This window comes from Calidris pugnax, unplaced genomic scaffold, assembly GCF_001431845.1.
Source record: "Calidris pugnax isolate Ruff unplaced genomic scaffold, ASM143184v1 scaffold11, whole genome shotgun sequence".
Taxonomy (NCBI): Eukaryota; Metazoa; Chordata; class Aves; order Charadriiformes; family Scolopacidae; genus Calidris; species Calidris pugnax.
In genome coordinates this window covers 3,320,501-3,340,409 of record NW_015090803.1, presented here as the reverse complement: position 1 = coordinate 3,340,409, position 19,909 = coordinate 3,320,501, and the positions used below count along the sequence as shown (strand labels likewise).

General features: G+C 40.0%; 1 protein-coding gene across 6 annotated transcripts in view; it reads left to right on the top strand.

Moving 5' to 3' along the window:
- Positions 1 to 19,909, top strand: part of RBMS3 (RNA binding motif, single stranded interacting protein 3) — a 723,594-nt gene that overhangs the window by 364,315 nt on the left and 339,370 nt on the right. For 4 of the 6 annotated variants that reach the window (XM_014937924.1, XM_014937926.1, XM_014937925.1 and 1 more), the window contains one exon: positions 9,133 to 9,302. In XM_014937924.1, the coding sequence (XP_014793410.1) occupies positions 9,133 to 9,302 (170 nt within the window). The remainder of the gene's footprint in view (positions 1 to 9,132; positions 9,303 to 19,909) is intronic. The other 2 variants (XM_014937927.1, XM_014937929.1) reach the window with 1 other exon arrangement.

Below are 19,909 nucleotides of genomic sequence, written 5' to 3'. Positions count from 1 at the left end.
CCAAATGTGTCACGGTAAATCTTGCTCACCTTCTCACATACCTTATGTTTTGTGTGCTCCTGGGATGTTGGTAGTGTGATTCTCAAAGCTGCCTCTGTCCTGATGACAAAGGTCTGCAACTCATTTCATTACCAAGATCCTTTTAAGGTTTGCAGACCCGTTCCTTCCCTTCTGTCTTTATGTGGACCGAAACAGTTTCCTAGCTCATGTAATGGTGATTTCACTATAAAACTCTCTCTTTCACATAGAAAACTATGTGGTGAGCCCCACGTGTGGCCACCTTGGCTTCCCTGCCTACCTCAGCCTTTTGTGGGGCAGGATTCGGGGCTGTTCACAAGCTTGAAGGTGCCCTGCATCACCTTGGCCAACTACTCCCATAAGCTGATACCTAAATCTTAACTTCTACCATCAGATCCTTGTTCCAGCTGTATCAGATTCCTGTCTGAGGGCTTTCTAGCCATCTTTTAAATGACATTACAGACATCAGCCTCATGAGATTGGTTTCTTCCTAGGCGAGGAACAGGGTATGAACTGTAATGACTTGTGTGGGCAATTTTTTTAAAAGCTATTTGCTATCGTGAACTTGTTAGAGGAGTTTGTACTGGAAGCAAAAACGTAGTGAGGTTTGTGATGGCTCATACCTTCTGTGGGTGTCCTCTGGCCCCCGTCCTGGGAGCAATGCGTTGCTGTAGCCCAAGGGGCCCCGAAGAAAACATGAACTCTGGCTATTCTGGAATGCTCCAGATTCTGTCCTGATGGTGTCACGCTGTTATCTTTGGGACAAACCTTTCCCAGACTCTGTGTTCTGTGGATTCCTTTAGCCGCAGGAGGGGAAGCACAGCTCATCTTTATATAGCACTGGGTGGAGGTTCTCCATGCACATCTACAAAAGATTGTTGTGGTAACATGGGGAGATGATGGGGGCCATTCCTGGGGAGCTCTGCCCTGTCTGGTTTCTCTGTCCTACCAACGTTCATGTCAACAGTGGCAGATTTCCCACTTCTTTCTTCCATAAGAGAGACAAGCTGAGGAAACTCGCATTGGATTTTGAAACATTTTTTGGTTGGCCTTCCTTTCTGCAAATGAAAATACATCTGCTTCTGATCTCCGCTCACCAAATTCTCAAGTGGAGAGGAGATGATATCAATGTTTTGTTTTTGTTCTGTGCTTTAAGTTCAGTTTTATATGATGGGCTTTTATTATACTTGGGTTCTTGGACCAGTGTTGACGCTGTGGTATGTGTGGACTGTGTGTAGAAAAGCAATACAATGAAGCACGTGCATCCTACATCTCATTTCCAAGGCGCTTTAGTCTGCCACATGTAAACAAATACCCAGAGAGTAAATTTAGTTTCTCATAACCAAAAACGTGTTTGCTTTTGGAGACATTTGGAAAGTTAAGTAGCCTTTCAAACTGCATTTTTATTCTTAACCTTCAAACGGACCGACAGCTCATCATTGTAGCCCAAAAAGTGGCTACATGGAAATGTAAACACAAATCGTAATTCCTGCTTAAATTTATTATTCCCTGCTCCCCATCCCCCATTTTTTTTACCACAAATTTGTATCACAGGCAGTAATTGCTGATATATTTTTGATCTGTGCCCTAAAATATTCTTATTAGGGGAACTGCAATGTTTTATCGTCCATATTGCCCAGATTTAGTATTTTTAAGATCTAGATTCTGTTCACATTTAGTCTCAGTACATCAATAAAATATGAATGGATTGGATAATGAAGCAATAACACTAATTTATGTCAAAGCATATAGGTTATTGTTTACAAGTTTGCCAAAATGCCAAAATACTTTATTTGTAGAAAGAATTCTTCTCCCTTGCTGAGAAATAAATAATAGCACAGGAATGGTCTGTCACGGAAGCCTCCTGCCATGAAATAAACGGGAGGAGACAAAGCTGTGAAGGTTATTTTCCGCTCTGGAAAATATTTATTTGGTGACACGGCTCTTACTCCTAGTCTTTAGTTTTTTAGTGCTAAGGACTAAATTGTACCCTCCTGTCTGGGAGCAAGAAGCCCTAAATTCAGGGAAGCTACTGTAGTTTAGTTGAGAGCGACAGGCAGGCCACAGATAAACAGAAAATTGCTTATGAAGGATGAATAGTTTTATCTTTGGTATAGCAACATGTGGGGAGAAGAGGGTGAGGGCTGAAGCTGGTGGCTCTGCAGCTTACATCTGTTTATTGACCAAATCCCAGTGGGGCAGCAATGGTTCTCTGTCTGCCAGTGATGCTCTTCATCTCTGTGCTGTTTCTTCTCTTGGACCGATTTTCACTGGGGCTTGTTCATCCTCAGGCAAGGTGACCATCAGTCCATCCTAATGATATCTGCTCTAATCCACTTTGTTATTTAAACTTTGTCCCACTTCGAATCACTTTCCATCTGACCAATTTGCTTTGGAAGTTTCCCATTGGTAATGGTGGGAAATGGAGTGATGTACATACTGCCATATTTCAGTCACTCTTAGTGGAAATACAATACGATAATAATATACTTATTTCAGTCACTCTTAGTGGAAATACAATATGATAATAATATGATCAGTGATCAGTGAGAAAATTTTCAGGCTTCTAGTGTGTGTCACTGGCTAATGGTTGCTAAACTCTCAGTGCTCTTATAGCTAGCAAAGAAGAGTCCTCTTTCCATCCTCATCCTTGGATGTCTTGCTTCCTATGTATTGTCTATGTGTAGGTGCTTATAAAATGCTAAAATCTGGGCAGTTGTGATTTTTAGAGCAGAGGAAATTGAGCCAAGTTCTTCCTGAGCTTATGTTTATGGAGCTCTTGTGTTTTGTGCCGGGTTCAAGGGAACTGTAAGCCCCAGCGGTATTTAGCCTACTAATTTCAACAGCTTTGTGTGTGAAACAAAGATCTCAAAGCATCTTATCAACACATCAATGCCAATTTTAATCTGACTGTTGAATGACTGCTATGCCTATTGGAAGACTTTTTTTTTTTTCATAATTGTCATTTTTCACAAGTGATCTTTTTTGCTGTGTGAAAAGAAAGGGTAAATAAAACACAAAGAAACCTTTTTCCTATGGATTAAAGATGTTGTTTGGGATAAAAGGAAACAAAAAATAGTTCAATGTATATAAGAAGCATGAGCAAGAGAGCAGTGTGATTGAATAATTCTAAGTTGGTTTTTTTAAATAAAAATAATTCTTTTTTAATGAGAAAGCTAATTGAATTGGTATTCTATTTAAGCTTTAAAATTATTTTATTAATTCAGTTTAGATACAGGGTAGCAAAATCATTGTATGCAGAAATCATTTTTATCTGCAAAAGAACTAGGAATAGCTTTGGTTGTTAAGTTAAATTTTAATAATATTTCCCCATCTTTAAGTAATATTACAGTCCTCAATAGCGTCTTTCATCCAGTGATCACAGAGCATTATATAAGCCTTGAAAAGGTAAGGAAGAATCATTACAGATTGGTAAACTGAGACATAAGGAATCTAAATGACTCGCTTGGGGTAGCACAGTGATATAGTGGCAGTACAGAGAGCGTAACCCAGCAGCTCTGACTCACCAGTCTTCTTGTATCCAGCAAATCACTTTTAAAGGCCTTGGACGTGATTCAGAGGAATCAAAATCCTCTTGAGATGTGTTCTGGTTTTCCTGATTGAAAGGACTGTGATGAAGCAGACTTTGAACCTTACTGTCTGTCTTCATCTTTTGAGTTTGCTTACATTTTCTCATGCTGTTTCTTTACAAATGGAAATCATTGCCAAGTGGTAGGTTGTTGATTCTACAGAAACAGTTCAGGAAGCTTTGTTGCTGTGCAGAGAGGTTAGAAAGTATGTCCACTATTGCATCTGTTTGTTTTCTGTTAGATGTCTAGGGAAAGGTGTCCCTATGTAGGGAAGCGTCCAAGAAGAGCACTGTCTTCCAGGCCTTTGTTGGCCACATGGGAGCTAGACAGTAGTCATGGCTGGATTCTGCAAGACCAGCGAATGTCCTAGAAATTCAGGAAAAAAAAATATGACTTGAGGTTGCGTGACTGCATCCTTTCTAAAATACACGAGGTTTTGGTATTGCCAGACCAATGTTCATTGTTTGTTCACTTTTCTGTTCCACCTGGCTATGAACAAGAAATACAGCTTACCTCACTGAGGAAGCCAACAGACGGCAGAAGAATTGCTGTGGCTTTTATCTGACTAATTTTATTATATTTGTTCTGCGTCTCTGTTTTCTCTTCAACTGTGATGACTGTCTTTTGCTTAATACAAGATTTGCTGTTCAATCAGCTCCAAAATCGCATCAACAGGCCAATAAGTTGGTGGCATCCTCTCATCATTACTATAATTGGCCAGTAAGAACCCTCCAGCTCTCAAAAATTACTCCTTTGTACAGTAGGGTGTAAAGAGAACAACGTTTTGCTAGTGTGAGCTGTAAACTGATATTTGCACAATTTATTTGTATTTACTTTGCCTTATTTTATCCTCTCCATCAGGAGCTAAGGGAATTGTGTAGCAATTGGGCTCTAAGTGAGATGAATCTAGCAGCTGGAAAACACAGTTCAGAGCGAAATGGATAATGTATGTTCACAGTTGCTTAAATAACATGTGTTTTAATGCAGGACTGTGCCACACTTTTTTTTTTTTTTTTTTTTTTTTTTTTTTTTTTTTTTTTTTTTTTTTTTTTTTTTTTTTTTTTTTTTTTTTTTTAATATGAAATATGCACTACAATAGGAAAAGTCAACGTATTGGTGTTAATGGGGAATCTTTCCAAGACCTTACTTTCAAGTGGACAGAACAGTACCAAGTTGGGATAGCCAAAGGTGAATACAAACAAATTGGCTAGTCCATTAGCATAGCTGTCCAGCTGTATCCTGGGCTCTGAGGCCACTCCAAAACCACAAGCCCAACCGCCTCAGAAGCCTGCCAAGGAGCCAGCTGCTGCTAATAAAGCAGACTCTACAACTTGGCATCTGGGGCCTGTGATTCCCATCCAAAAGGAATTGTATGTGAAAAAATATTTAAAATTTGTCTTTTTAAATAGTGTTTTGCTTTGGAAGAAAAATGCTTTAGACTAATCTTGCAACAAGTGAAAAACTACATAAGAGTGCTGTGGCTGCCATGGGAAGATAAATACCGTTCTTGCATAAGGAGGTTGGATGTTGGAAGGAGTAGTGTTGTTCATTTAGTAACCAAGAGGCTTCTGGTTCAGCATTTCTGGGTTATTGAGTAAGAAAGACCAAGGTATCTCATTATTCATGTTTAGCTGTGCGCACTTGCATGGGACGCTTTGTTTCAGAGAGCTCAATGTGTAGGGTTTAAGTGCAAGGGTGTGTTCCTGAGACTGGTGAAGAATTAAGCACATTAATTTCTTACCTTTAAATAATGAAAAAGGAGAAATTTCATTCATTTTTCAAAGATGAAAACAAATCCTATTAGCCAGCCATGCTAAATTAATAAGCTTCTTGGAAGAATCTACAAACCAGATCAGTCCCACCACACTCCCCATTGAATAATGAAGCATGAGGATTGAAAAATGAGTTGGTTGCATTGGTTATTTGAAAAATTAATGGCAAAGCCATTCCAGCTCCCTTTTGAAGTAAAACATGTAGATTTTGCCTAATACATTTTTTTCTAGCACTGCAGGTCCTGCGCTCGGCTGTGTTGGCAAAATGTCTTTCCCAGATTTCTACAGCTGGTGTCAGGGTGTTTTGAGCCAGTCTGGAAAGTGGTGCTCCTCTGGCTCTCATGAAGCTAAGTGCTTTGTCCCCAGACATGGGGAGGGCCAATAAAAGAACACGGCCCAAATTTCCTGCTGTCAGGTAGGCACGTGGCTCCCCAGGCAATGTCCCCCTTCGGCATTGTCCGGGATCCTGTAGCAAGTGGTCCATATCTGGGACCATCATCGGGTTGCCATTCATTTCTTTCACTCCAGTTATTATGTGGAGATTAACGAACCAGACCCTTTGCTCATTTGGAGGCAAACACATACTTTTGCCATCAGTCATAGACTCATCGGCTCAGGAAACAAGAATTCAAAGCTTTCTTCTGACCTGAAGCTTTTAGTCTGGCAACCGGCCAGAAGATATCATCAGCCCTAGTACAGGCAATTTTGTAATCTTTCTGCCGATGGTATTCTGGGGTATTGGATACGTATGGAAATTACTATGGGCTGCAGTGGCTGAGATTTATTAGCAAAGAGGGTTTGGAGTACAGCAGTGCTGGCTGCTCTGAGAAGATTGGCATCCTCCAAAGCTGAGTACAGCCACTTCTCTGCCCACCCTTAAGGCATCTCTGTGGATGCTGCTTGAACCTGGGCGTTTGTGAGTGCCTATTGTCTGAGCAGCTCTTGCTTGAGAGATGACCTATTCCATGGCCTAACATGGCCTAACTCTCTGGGTATACTGAGGACTTTTTTTTTTTTTCTTTTTTTTCCCCACAGCTTTGGACTTAAAATCAGTGTAAATATAATTCATGTTCACTTCTAGGTCCCCTTTCAGGTGGTTGAGAGGGATAAAATGTCTTAAGCTTAAATTAGAATTAGGCCCCCAGTGCTTTCCTCTGTGTGAGGATAAAGATCTTATAATAGAATGAAAATTACTCTTTGTATTTCAAAGGTATACTTCCACTTGTTTTTTTTCTTGCTTATTAGGTTGGTGTGAGAATAGGTCATTTACTCATTATCCCCTGCTAAGACATATATAATAATAACAATTAATAATTAAAGTACACAACGCTTTATTGGCTTACAGAAAATTCTGTCCTTGCTTTACATCATTTACGTGCATTCAGTGTGTATGGTAAACTTGCAAGTGTGGAGTAAAGCAGTAAGAATGTTTCCTTGAGGTTTTTTTTTTTTTTTTAATTTTTTTTTCTTTTAAGTTTATATTACCAATGCCCAAAATGTGCAAGATTGCCACAGGATATTTCCCAAGATCTTGATATACTAAAGCAAACCTGTGCTACACACAGTCACATCTACCTCTGCCATGGCTCTGGAGTGCCCGAAGATGTAAATATGCTTTCAGCCAGGATGTTCTAAGTTGCATGTTCTATGTGTTTGTTGGAGGTTACCATTCCCTGCAGTTTTCCCCCACCGTGCCCTGGCATGGAGCTGATTTTCAGGTTGTGCCCACAGCACTGGGGCTCGGTTGAGGTGGTTCCCTGTGCTGGTACTTGGGGCTGCTGCTTCAGCTCTCTGTTTCTGGGAATGACATTGAAGCTCTGGTGGGTGGGGATTACCCAGTGATAAAATGTGTGCGCAGAGAAATATGATACGTGTGTATTAAATGCTTTCAATTGTCAGCAAAAGCATCTACACAGATACTCGGGGAAGGAAGCTCATCACTCTTTTACCGTAGGTGAGAGCAAATGTCATTACTTGCTGGCATGGTGATCGCACTGTCTGTTAAACTATCTTTCCTTTTAATGAGTCCTACTTGAGTCACGTTACAACCAGGCTAGATTGCAGAGGAATTCTGCTGTCTTGACACTTGATGGGTTGTTCCCACTCTCCTGGTTCAGATGGGAGAAACTGGGAAGAAGGAAGGCAGGCAGCATGAAAGGCATCGCTGCAAGCATGGCGCTTTGTATATTTTATCAAAGCCTCTGAGCTTCACCTATCACTGATGGTCTCCTTATGTTCTCCAACTTTTTTTGGCTCTTCTAAGTAAACGGACTTGTTTGGAAGAGTTTAGAGCTACTAATTTAAAAATATCCATCTACCAAGGCTCTGATTTAGTGACTACGTAATTATAAGTGCTAAAGTTGAGCCACTGAAATGAAAGGGGCAGTTGATTAGTGTGATCAGAATTACTCACAGACTTAAATATTGCCTCTGTTCAAGGCCTAAATGCAGAATGAGCATATTAGAAGTCACTAAAGTGTCATTGCTACGATAATGAAAATTGTGTATGTTTTGCTTTTATTAGTCCATTAGCACATCATGGTTAACTTAGCATTGGCCCAATGGTTACGTGCAGTTGTAACCACCCATACTGCTAGCAGAATAAGCTGATCGGCTTGCAGAAATGGGATTTCCCCCCCCCTCTGAGCAGGAGGTTTTGTTCCTGGAGCTCTGACTCTGGTTCCCCCGGCTGTCCGGCTGGACCCACAGCATCCCCCAGCTCCTTCAGCATCTCCCCTGCATCTCCGCTTTTCTGCATAGGTCCCAGGGGTGCCAGGGCACGGCCTCCTCCTTCCAGCCCCTCTTCTGTTCTCCTCCTTCCAGCCCCTCTTCTGTTCTCCTCCTTCCAGCCCCTCTTCTGTTCTCCTCCTTCCATCCACTCCTCCGTTCTCCTGACAAGCACTAATGAGAGCCAGGGATGGTTGCAGGAGCTTAAATTCCCTGTTGTCGCCCCAGATCGGAGGTGCTTGGCTAATTTTTATAGCATGTGTTATAGCATGCTTCTTTCATAGCATGTATTTACCAGGGAGTTAGGGGAGAGTGTTGTTTTCCCTGTAAGAATACCTCCCTTTTTAAGCCACATTTCTCAGTTGTTGCGTGTGGTTTGTGGTTGTTCAGAAGTGGGTAAGGTTTTCAGAGCGGGAGGTCCTAACCTGATCATCTTTTCCAAACCCTGTTTCTCTGTTGAGAAAGAAGTCCCTAATGTCAGTATTTTCAGGCTGCTTTGGATTTTTCCCTCTCAGGCTAGCTAACTCCTGCCACCTGACTGTGTGTCTACTGGATGCTCATCATGTTTAGAAAAGACTTACTAGACTGCTGGCATCAGCTCCCATACCTTTGGCTAGATACTCTTAGTTTTCTCTTAGCGTATTCTTAGAATGGATTGTGTTAAACTTCTTTCTTTAATACCAGTTACTCTCAAGTGACAGATTGTCATTTCAGAGCTTTATTTTGTGATCTAGATAAAATAGGTTCGTAATCTACCTACTTTAATTCCAGATTAAAAAATAAAGTAATACACTTCATAGCCGTGGCTAAACCCAAAATCTTGGCCTTGTTTTGCATTTTGAAAGGTGTTACTGGCTGGGGGCGGGCACACGCGCTGGGGGAGTGGGCAGCTGGAGGTGGGCAGGGAGGGCAGGACAAGCATCCTTCAATGCAGAGTTCTAGAGTTATCTGTCTAAAGCACATGAGTCTGCCATGTTTTTGTTTTCCAGTAACAGCTTTCTTGTTGTGTTTTGTTGTGTTTCCAGCAGTCCTATGCACCAGCTCCCCACCCCATGGCTCCTCCCAGCCCCAGCACAAACAGCAGCAACAACAGCAGCAACAACAGCAGCGGAGAGCAGTTGAGTAAAACCAACCTGTACATTCGAGGCCTTCCACCCGGCACCACTGACCAGGACCTTATCAAGCTGTGCCAGCCGTAAGTGCACTTCAAATACTCTGTGTCTCCGGGTAGGAAAATGTCAAAGCTGGCCTTTCAGTGTACACTTACCTATGGCCGCAGAAAGAGATCAGAAGCCTCCCACACTCGAAGGTTAACTGTTAGTCCTTTAGTTTGAACAGCTAATTAATGCTTGCTGAAAATCTTCCATTAATGAGTTTTGAGGGATAGGGAGGTGAGGGTCTTCACATTGAGTTATGGGGTTTTTTTTAATCTGGTTTCTTTCTAATGTTAAAAGGAGAATTTGCATGGCAAGAAAACCTCCCTAATGGCAGATTTTGTAGTTACAATGATCTGTGAATCATAACCCAGTGCACAGCAAAACATGGGTGTTCCCGCCTCAGTCATTTATCACATCTTTTGATTGCTGTGTCACACATTGCCAGGCTCAAAGATTGAGAAGCATGAAACTCACTGAAGGTGGCCTTGTAGCAAACATCTAATTAACTGCAGTTCCACCGGAAACTGATGATGTAGAAAGTAGCACCTTCTATCTCCCTGTTTATCTCGAGAGTCATGTTTGCAGATTGTGCTGATAAATATCAGTTTTGTTGTGTTTTATTCCTATTGAAACTAGAGAGGCAGCAGGGAGGAGCTCTTTGCTCCTCATACATCATCAACAGAACTGTTTCCTAAAATGCTGCACCGTGTTACCCCTCCTCACTCGCCGCAATGTTGTGGCTAATATGAGTAGAATGAGAACCTGATTGGATTTCCGAAGTCTTGGTTATTATTGATGACATATAGGAGGGGAATAATCTAGTTAGAGATTCCAAACAGAGATTGCCTGGGTGGAATTTTGGATAGCGCATTTTTTTGTGTTGAAATAAGACCATGGAGAGGTTTGAAAAATAAAAATCCACCCTTGTTATCATGCAGAACTGCAGTGTTTTTGTCACAGAATAGTCTGTTCCAGAAGACAACAGCGTCTCTGGTATTTTTCATCACAAATCAGCCTTTAAATAGTGATCAATAAATGAAGTTTGGTAAAATAAGGAACGTTCTGGGGCTGGTCTACTGCCTTGAATCCAAATGACACTTAGTTTTGAAGCTTGTAACAAGGGTAGCAATTTAATGGGATGTTACAATTTTATGTCATTGTGCCTTTCCTGACTTTGAACAAAAATGCTGAAAGACTTCCTTAAGTATGCTTTTTGGGGATGTGGGTGGCCAGGGCTGGGACTAGCAGTCTTACTGAAGTGGTATCTGAACTTTAGCAAAATTATGTGCGCTTGAAGCTCTTCCCTGTGACTTTCTCTTACTAAAGCTACTAGAGGCAGAACTGGCTCACTGTTCACAGGAGTACAGCGTGCTGATTTTTCATATTTCATGCAAGCTGAATTGCGAGTGTACCTGTCTGACATTTGTACAAACTACATTCATTGACACTTCCCGCTTGTGACAGTCACAGATAATCCCAGTTCAAGGGCCAGATCCTCTGTAGGTATAAATTGACTGTAGGCTGCTGACGTTCAAAAAGCTATTTTGCTAGACATCTTCTGGCAGTCTGACCCTTTCTGAGTTCAGACAAATGCTTTCAGCGGAGCAGCTGATCAGGACTGAACTAACTATTCCTAGAGGAGCGTCGTGGCTTTGGTGCTTAGTGCTGCAGTCACGGTGTGAGGCACGAGCCGGCTGTGGCACGAGCAGTGTTACTCCCATCATGAAGTTCAGAGAGCGTGTCCCTACCCCTTGTCTGCCTATGGGAAGTGCACGTCAAGTATCTGAGAGCTTCCTTCTGGCACTGTGGCAAAATTTATAATGTACTCCACTAAACTTAATCTGGTCTGTGATTAGAGGGCTTTGTCTTGCTATCATGGGGTTCCTGTATGAACAGATTAAGAAAAATGTGGACATTCATTTTGCTGATTTTCCATCCTTTGGAAGTGAGAAGAAACCTGATAGTTGTTCTGTCTTTTTTTTTTCAGAATATAAAAAGTATTTATCAAACTAAAAGGGAAAGACAATACAGGGAGACTTAAACATCTGAAGACTGTCATGGAAGCATGTAGATTTTAAAGTAATATATTACTTTAAAAGGTAAAGACATTTTCTTTACCTTTGCAGATGGTTACACAGTAGAGGTGGATAAAGGTCCAAATCCCTTCTGTTCTTCCCCTCTGACATGCAGTCTGTATAGCAGCAACTTGCTGCTATGTGAGCAGGACATACATTGTCTCTTCCGAAATGGTTGTCTTCTCTAGAACCTTCTCTCAGCTTACGTGGCTGGAGTCTCATCACACGCTGAAGGCTTCCTGTGAACAGGTATTCACAAAGCAGCAGAAGATGCTGGCTCTTAGGCTTTCTGCATCGAAGTATTAGTGTAATTTGCTACAAGATGTGAGGTGAAAGCCTGAATTCTGATCTGTAAACCATCTTATTATTTTGCAGTACAAGATTTTTGGAGAGCTGCATTTAAGGGAGGTATTCAGCAGAGCTAGTTTATGCCCAGGGCGCTGGTTCCCCAGGGCTAGCTGCCAGAGCCTAAAATGGGCCCTTCTGAACCCATTTCCTCCACTTCAGCATGTGACAAGGCTGCCAGCAGTTTAACTGTCACTTGCAATGTCTGACATTTGGCAGGTCTGAGGAATAATGTTCTAAACCCACAATATTTCTCTCTCAGAACTACAGGGAATTCTAGAAATGCTTATGGCTATGTACATTTATCATAGCCCATCCTGTTTCCAGGTTTATTCCAGCAAGGAGGCCACCCTCTAAGTGACGTGTAACATTTGTTATTTTAATTGCATTTTGCCAGGTGGGTTATGGAAGAGAAACCCTTTAATAAGAAGTGTTTGATGAAGTATGGGGCTGTTTTGGTGAATCCTGCCAGGTTTTCTGTATTTCTGCTGTGAGTTTTTAGGTGGCGTGTATCGCACACTAAACAGAGAACAGCAGACTGGAGTACCATTGATGCTTGAAGTGCAGAGTCCATTACACGTGATGTCAGACATTTCTGACAAATGTTCCGACACTATCAAACCTTTTATCAATTTAAGAGTAACCTTGTCACAGTAATCTGTCAAACTGTTCATATAACTAAAGGAAAACAAGTCATCATAGGCTGTACAGTAGCTGAGTAAATAATAAAAAAAAAAATTGCTGCTGGAAGATTTTCTTTTTGTGTGGTTCTGATCCTCAGTAGTTGGTTTAACGTGTGTCCAGCAAAATTGCATCAAATTCTCTTTTGCAGCAGGGAGCTGTTAGGTTGCACTGTATCTTTTGGGACTTTATACAATTACTCTGTCAAAGGGCACATTGGAAAAGAGTGATTAGGAATGTTTAGCAAGCACGAATATGTTGTTCTTTTTCATATATATATATCTTCTGGGTTTTCATAAACACTGAGTAAAGGCACTTCCAAAAATGGACCTAGACCTCTCGTAACATTTCTTGAAGTTTTTAAAAAAAGAGGCATTATACCTATCTGCAATCATATTGATAATCAGAAATTATTGTCTAAAAGTTTGATTTTTAAATATTTCATGAAGATAATAGTAAATGTCACATCATTAGCATTTATTTCTCTGAGGTACAGTTTCTCTGATGGTGCAGTATTACACACCATTATACATGTATCTTTGCAGTCGAAATATGCTTTTCATCAAAAAGATGATCAACCTTAAGATGTAAAATTATAGATTATAGACAGAAAAATGTGCATGGTTTGTCACTGTACAAGCAAAATATAAATGAGTATCTTTGAAATATTCATAATCTGTCACTAATTTTCATGCACGGTATTATATTTCATCCAGAGGAATTCAAAAATTCCCTTAAAAACATACACAGATGGCTTAGTCCCCTGTTGGTGTACTGGACACATCCCATTCTTACTAACTACATCCCGGTGGAGATAGATTGAGGGAAATCTCATGCACAAATTAAACATTTGAGCTTTATTACTTCGAAACATTTTTCATTTCAAAAATTCACAGTGTGTCTCTCAGGATTTTGGTCTTTCTGTCTGTCTTTTCTTACATGTTTGCACTGAAGAAGACTTAGACTCAAAACTTTTTTAAAAGATAAAATAAGTTTTGAAGACTAGAATGATAATTTGGGAAAATAAGCATGAACTATCTCTTCCCTTCTCCCCCCAATTTGAAAAGAAAAGTTGGCTTAAAAAGAACTACGTATGACTGAAAAAAAGCCTTGTGCATTGCACTGTTAAGATATTGGCATGTATTCAAAAGATGATCCCTGCCCATCTTGATTCAGTCATGAATTTTTCATGCCCAGTCAATAGTCTGAAAAAAAGCTACTTCAGACTTCTGGTATATCATAGTTTAAACTTATACGTGTTTTTGTCCTGATTTAGTCCTCTCCCCGTGCTCCTGTAATGTACCTCCAGAAATCTTCTGTTTCCATCTGCTTTGTTCTTACTGTTTGGATTAAATATCTCATCACTCTTCAACAAGTTTTTACTTTTTTGTGGTCCAGAGTAAGATTAAAGGACTTAATTAAAACAATAGTCAAAATATCTTAAGTGTGAAGAGGAGCAAGTCTGCTGCTCAGACATACAGAGTTTCTAGATCCATGTTATGTGCAGATTACTCAAGGTTTTGGGTTGGGTTTTGTTGTGTTGGGGTTTTTTTCTTCTTTTTTTTTTTTTTTTCTTACACTAAACCAACCTCATTCCTTTAATCTTTCTTGACATGTTTTCTAAAGGTCTTATAACTCTTGTTTTATTCTCTCTTGCCCAAATTGCCTTCCACCTTTAGATTATCAATCTAAAGAGTCAGAATTCAATCTAAAATATCTGCTGCTTTTAACCACATTTTTTTTCCCACTTTCTGAGAAAAAACAATCATTTCTGCTGGGTTGCAGCTTTATTTCTGCTATGTTGTTTCCCCCACTGATGATCTGGCAACTTACATTTCATATCACCACCAAATTGTGCTTTTAAATTAACATAATAGTTACACAAGAAAAGACTCAGTGTGTTGGGGTTTTTTTCTTTTTTTTTTTTTTTTTTTTCTTAAGGTATGATTGTCTCCTTGACAAGTCGTGAAGTGTAAGATTTTAGCTTCTCATTCCATTTTGAATGTCCTTGGTTTTGTCCCTGTGCAACATCTGAATAAATATTCAGGCTGCCACTGTTTGGATTTTGCTAAAGGGCTAGCCCCAAGGATAATGTAACTGAGGTTATTAATTGAAAATACACACATTACTTAAGTCCTGGACTATTTTTAAAATGAACTGTGTATTCCTTTTGCCCCCATAGAAAACTGCTGAGTTCATTGAGGTTTCACAGGGGTTCAAGGTGCCTTTCAGGCAGGGTCTCTTGATAATAGCTGCAACAAGTACAACATTTTCAATTAGACTGAGCTTTATAGCAAGTTCCTGGTGGCCATTTCTGCCACATGGTAAGACAGTAAGAGTTTGAAGTTCCTGGCTATTTCTGTTTTCCTTTTATGAAGATAACAAGCAATCCATGTGATATGAGAACTGATGAAATGAAGGTGTGGGGAAAATAAGGAGTTTTTTTCTGCATTAAAATGTTAATTAAAAATAATTAATGTGAACTATAAATAAAATAAAGGTTAACCAAAATAAAATTCCCATAGTGAGCTCAAAACCAAAAAGACCAAAGGAATTCCTGGAGTAAATCCCTTTTTCTACAATGAAGTCAGACCAAATTTGTACCCAGTGTAAACTGGTGTTCTTTTCCTGGCACTGGTGAGGACAAAACCCAAGCTATCTGAGACTTAACGTAGCAGCAGAGCATTAGCTTGTGTCTGCTCCTGTATTTTTAAGAAGTAATCTCTAGAGACGTAAAGGAAATTACTGCATTCTGTAATCTTTTAAAGCAAGGTGCACTGTCGTTTCAATATTAATTCAAACATAATCTAGGTATCTCCTGTAATTAATATCAGCTGACACCGTTACTCTGGGATATAGGAGAGACTGAAAGGGCATGAAGGGGAGAGCGCTCATTCAGTGGGATTAGCTCATATAGGAACCATGTGGCATCATATAGAGTAGTTCCTGCTTAAATCTTCGTGGATGTTTTGGTTCAGTGTATCCTGGTAATATGAGAACTGTGAATGCCTCTGAAATCTGCTAAAGAGATCAGTCTTCGTGGGAACCAAAGAAATGCTGACACTTGAGGGGAAAGAAAAAAACCTCCAAAACCCCCCAGATTTTCTTTGTTATTCCAAGTAAAATTGGGAAAGCAAATTCCCAAGAAAGGTGTAGTGTTGGGCCAAGTACAGCATAGGTGTCCTGATGGGCTAAATGTACTGATTCAAGGCAACGAGGGAACTACATGAGTTTATTCCTCTCATTTGTTAATGTGTGTGTTCAGACCAGAGAAGAACACACAGATGAGTTAGCTTGGAGAAATCTGTACTCTTTGTATCACAGACATTTCCTAAAAGTTTATTAAGAGGGGTGGGAAAGAGAAAAGAAACTAGTTTCAGCTTAATACTTTTAATTCAAAATGCCTTTGATCAGGAACCAAATGCTGAACACTAAGGATGCGTAAAGTAGACATAAAAGCAGAGGAACCTAATGCTGTGGACATGATTTGTTAATTCTTACATTAAAGACATCTTTATAGTAATGGTGCTTATTAATGCTGTTAGAAACATTGTGGGGTTGCTCTCTGGGTCCCAAATGGTACAGGGCAGTGAACTTGTATTTCATTTGAGTGACATCTTGGTTTCTGATATCAGTTGATTTGCAGTTTTGCACTCAGTTTTATAAACATTACATCTTTGCCCTGTGCAGGTTTTTCTGTCCTTCACCTCATATAATTAAAAATTATTTTAATATTAATTCCCTATTAAAATAATCTCCAAATGTCTTTGATTGTTAAAAACAAATATGAAAGTTGCCCCAGTAGGCAATGAACTGATCCTCTTCTTACCTAGCCTCTTTCATCGGGGAAAACAAAACTCTAGGTCAGCAAAAGCCCACAGCACTACAGAGAGCTCCATCTGGGATGTGAACGTTCCCATTGTCAAGAAGAAAGGCAGAAAAATAATCTGCGTAAAGTAATAAATGAGCACCTGCACTCTTCCCTGTTTTGAATGTGCCCGTCTTTTCACTGGAGTGTGACAGAGTGTCAGTGAGAGTTTCTCATCTCCTTTCAAGTTGGATGAACCTGATTTAATGGAAGATAGGGGAGGAGGCAGCTTTCTCAGACACCACTGCTGAAAACATTTCTTCTGATGAATTTTAATTAAAGTCCTTGGGAAAAAAAAAAAGAAACACTCAACAAAACAGAGAGCTCATATCAGAAATATTGAGTCTTCTGTATAGAGGTGTGAAGGACATGACTGTAACCACTTGTTTTGCTTACTGTGCAGGAGGAGTGTTGAGGTAGAAAGAGGGCAAACACACTTAACGAGCTGCTTCTGACCTGTTGTGAGATGTGTGTGATTCCAGTCTTTCCTTGTCCTCTTTCTTTCTCCACTTCTCCAGCATATTTTGTGTGCAGCCAGTCAACTGTGGTACCACCATCCATCCATGAGGCTATCGATATAAGCATTTAAGAGCCTGAAAATGCTCATGGCCAAAAACTGCCCAAAGGGCAAGAAGTGCTGTGCACAGTGCATGTCTCTCAGACAAATGCCTGGTTTTGTAATGTGGGCGTTGCTCTGTGGAAGGGCTTTAATGACCACAGGGCTCTTGACAGTCTGAATTTTCCAGCCCCTCAAGGTGTTCTGTAAAACTCTAGTGCTCGGTTCCTGCTCTCCAGTGAGGAGGCTGATTGATCACTGGTGGTTTGGCAAAGCTTCCTCCACTGCTGTCCTTTGAGTGGTTGTAGTTTTTTAATGGGAATAGTGACAATCAAAGTTCTGGCTATGTTTGGTTCTTCTGTTTTGAAGTTCATCCATGCCTTTTAGATTTGTCTGTATTTTTGGTATTTGTTGTCCTGAATTCTGTGGTGTCAAGTTTAGTGGGTTTTTCTGATCTGTTGTCCTTTGAGAGTTTGATGGCAGCAGTGGAAGAGCAGAACTGATGGCTGCATTGCCTGGTAGAGACCAGAGAAGGAAGTAGGAAGTTCTCTGATTGGGATGGGGTTTACACTCCTTAGGAGTCACCAGCTTTTGGGAGAGGATGGAGCCCCACTGTTCATGTTCTGACATTTGTGTAGCAGAAATGTTTCCGTAACCTTTCTCTAGAAGGTATGACGCAGATAATGTTCTGATCCGTTTGAGAAATACATTGTCCTAAAGCTTTGCTGGAAGGAAACAATACCAGCTATGCTTAATAAACCCCCACCCACCCCCACACGGAACAGAACCTGGGCACTGCTTCGAGCTAATGGCAAGAACCTTAGAGCATGCTTGTAATTTCTATACAAGGGGAAGTGGCAGGCCAACTTTGATGGCAAAGCTATTGAATATTATCAGCACGAAAACAAAAATGTCATTGTGTTCAGCTGCTAGACTTTCCCATACCGTTCCAAACAAGCATCGACAAGAGCTCTGTGCTATGCAGCATGCAATGTCCTTCATTCCAAGTATTTGGTAACTTCCCAGAATTATTTGTGTGACAAGCGCTGCTGCTAGATCTGTGCTAAAAACTGAAAAGTCTTTCGGGTTTTTTGAAGATCTTCACTAGAGAAGAAGTTTCCTAGAATTTTTGCAACTACGTCAGGTTTTATGTCTGCCTTGTTATAAAACAGAGACAGGAAAGATGGAATGCTTTCAGCTAATTTTTAAAAGATGTTGATCTGACAGAGATCTGAAAACATTTTCTCTCTTGGCATCTTATTTTCTCTGTCCCAATCACGAGCTCAAAGGAAAGTGGAAATCTCTGGATTTTGGTTCTCTTGGAAAGTACCTTGCCACAGCTTTAGGGGCAACCCCAAATAAAATAATGAAGGCAACATCAATGTGGAAATATAGGTCCTATTCTGAACTAAGCTCTCTGCCAACAGGCACCCAGCCTCATAAAAGCTTCATGGAAGCACAGCAGTCTGTTCAAATAGCAGTTATTGCGGGATCACAGCCATGTTATTGTTTCAGTGTAATACAGGTAATAAGTGCAGCATTTATGGCTATTACTGCCTGGTGATCACATAAAAAAAACAAAAAGGAAAAAAAAGAAAATGGACATGCTTTCTTTACCTCAGCTTCCCAGTTCAGCATTTCCATATACTCCTGGGGTTATAATCCAATTATGAAACTTCAATTATTTTCTGTAATTCACTGATTCAAGAAGAACATTAACTTTTTAGCTTCTTTATAGTAGGGAGCTGGTAATTAAAGGGGATAAAATAATTCACAGATTCATAGAATTTAAGATCCAGAAGAGACCAAGGGATGGTCTGCCATTATTTTCTGGTTGATTCAAGTCCTTAAAATTCTCTTATTTGCTCCTGGACTGAATATAGCAGTTTATTCTGATGTAAAGAATATGTTCTAGAAAAACCCACGCTCTGGATCTAAAGACATGAAAGCAACAGCAAACCTACCACTGTTGCAAACAGTTTCTTCCTGTTTACAACGTTCCCTGGTCAGAATTTCTGACTAACTTCCAAATTAACTTTCTGGTTTTAATTTTTACCTGCTGGTTCTTGGTGTAATCAGATTAAGGACCTTTCAGATTCTTTCCCTCTCCCTCCGTCCTTCTCCCAGATGTACTGATGAACTATAATCAACACACTTTTCAGACTTTTTTTCTATAATAATCAAAATAGATGGAGCTGTTTAGTCTCTGATTATAAGACAGTTTTCTCCAGCCTGTGAATAATTTCAAGGACTGCAGGGGTTCTTTAAATGTTTTAAAAACTAGTTATTTGAAGTTAGAAATAATTTCCTTTTCATGTTTATGGAGATCTATTATTACTTGTAGTTTATGTAGCCAGATCTGCTTGTACGTGTCCTAAAGTGGATGAAATGTATCACTGCAACATCTATGTTCCTAAGCAGGAGAAATGATGCTCAAACGCTGCTCTGGTGTCTTAGCAGAAGCATAAGGCAGCACAAGATGTGCTCTGTGGAGGTCACAGTACGCTGGTGCTGGCACCAGGTCAGAACCAGAAGCACATCACTCCACCTCTGAGGTATTGGTTACCTTTAATTGTAAAACAGATGTCTGTCCATCCTCGGCTTTGAGTAACAAAACCCCATGCAATGAGCAAACTGCAGCAGCCTGGAAGCTTTATTTTAAAATGTAAGGAATTTGAATCTAAGCCATACCTAACTTAATTTTGTAGAACTTAATTTCTCTACTCATCTTTAATGTTTCTTGTCCCCTCTGCTTTACTTAAATCAACACCGAATTTAGGTTTGTCAATTAAATGGAGTATGGCTATGAAGTTTTTTAATTACTCTACAATAATTTAGCACAAATATTTCAATATAAAGTTTATTAAGTGCCTTGTGAACTGCATAACAAATGAATTCCTATCACATACACAAACATACAGCCAGTTCAAGGAGCTGATGGATTCATATAGAGCAGTCTCTGGAATCTCAGAATAAAATGAACTCAAAGCAATTGCTTCTAAATGGACTAAAGACATGATTGATTGCAGGTCTTACAGATGTGGGAGACAGGTTATAATGATACAGGTATTAAATACTATCAGTTTCTTTTCTATTTTCAGTGGGTCGTAAGAAAAACCT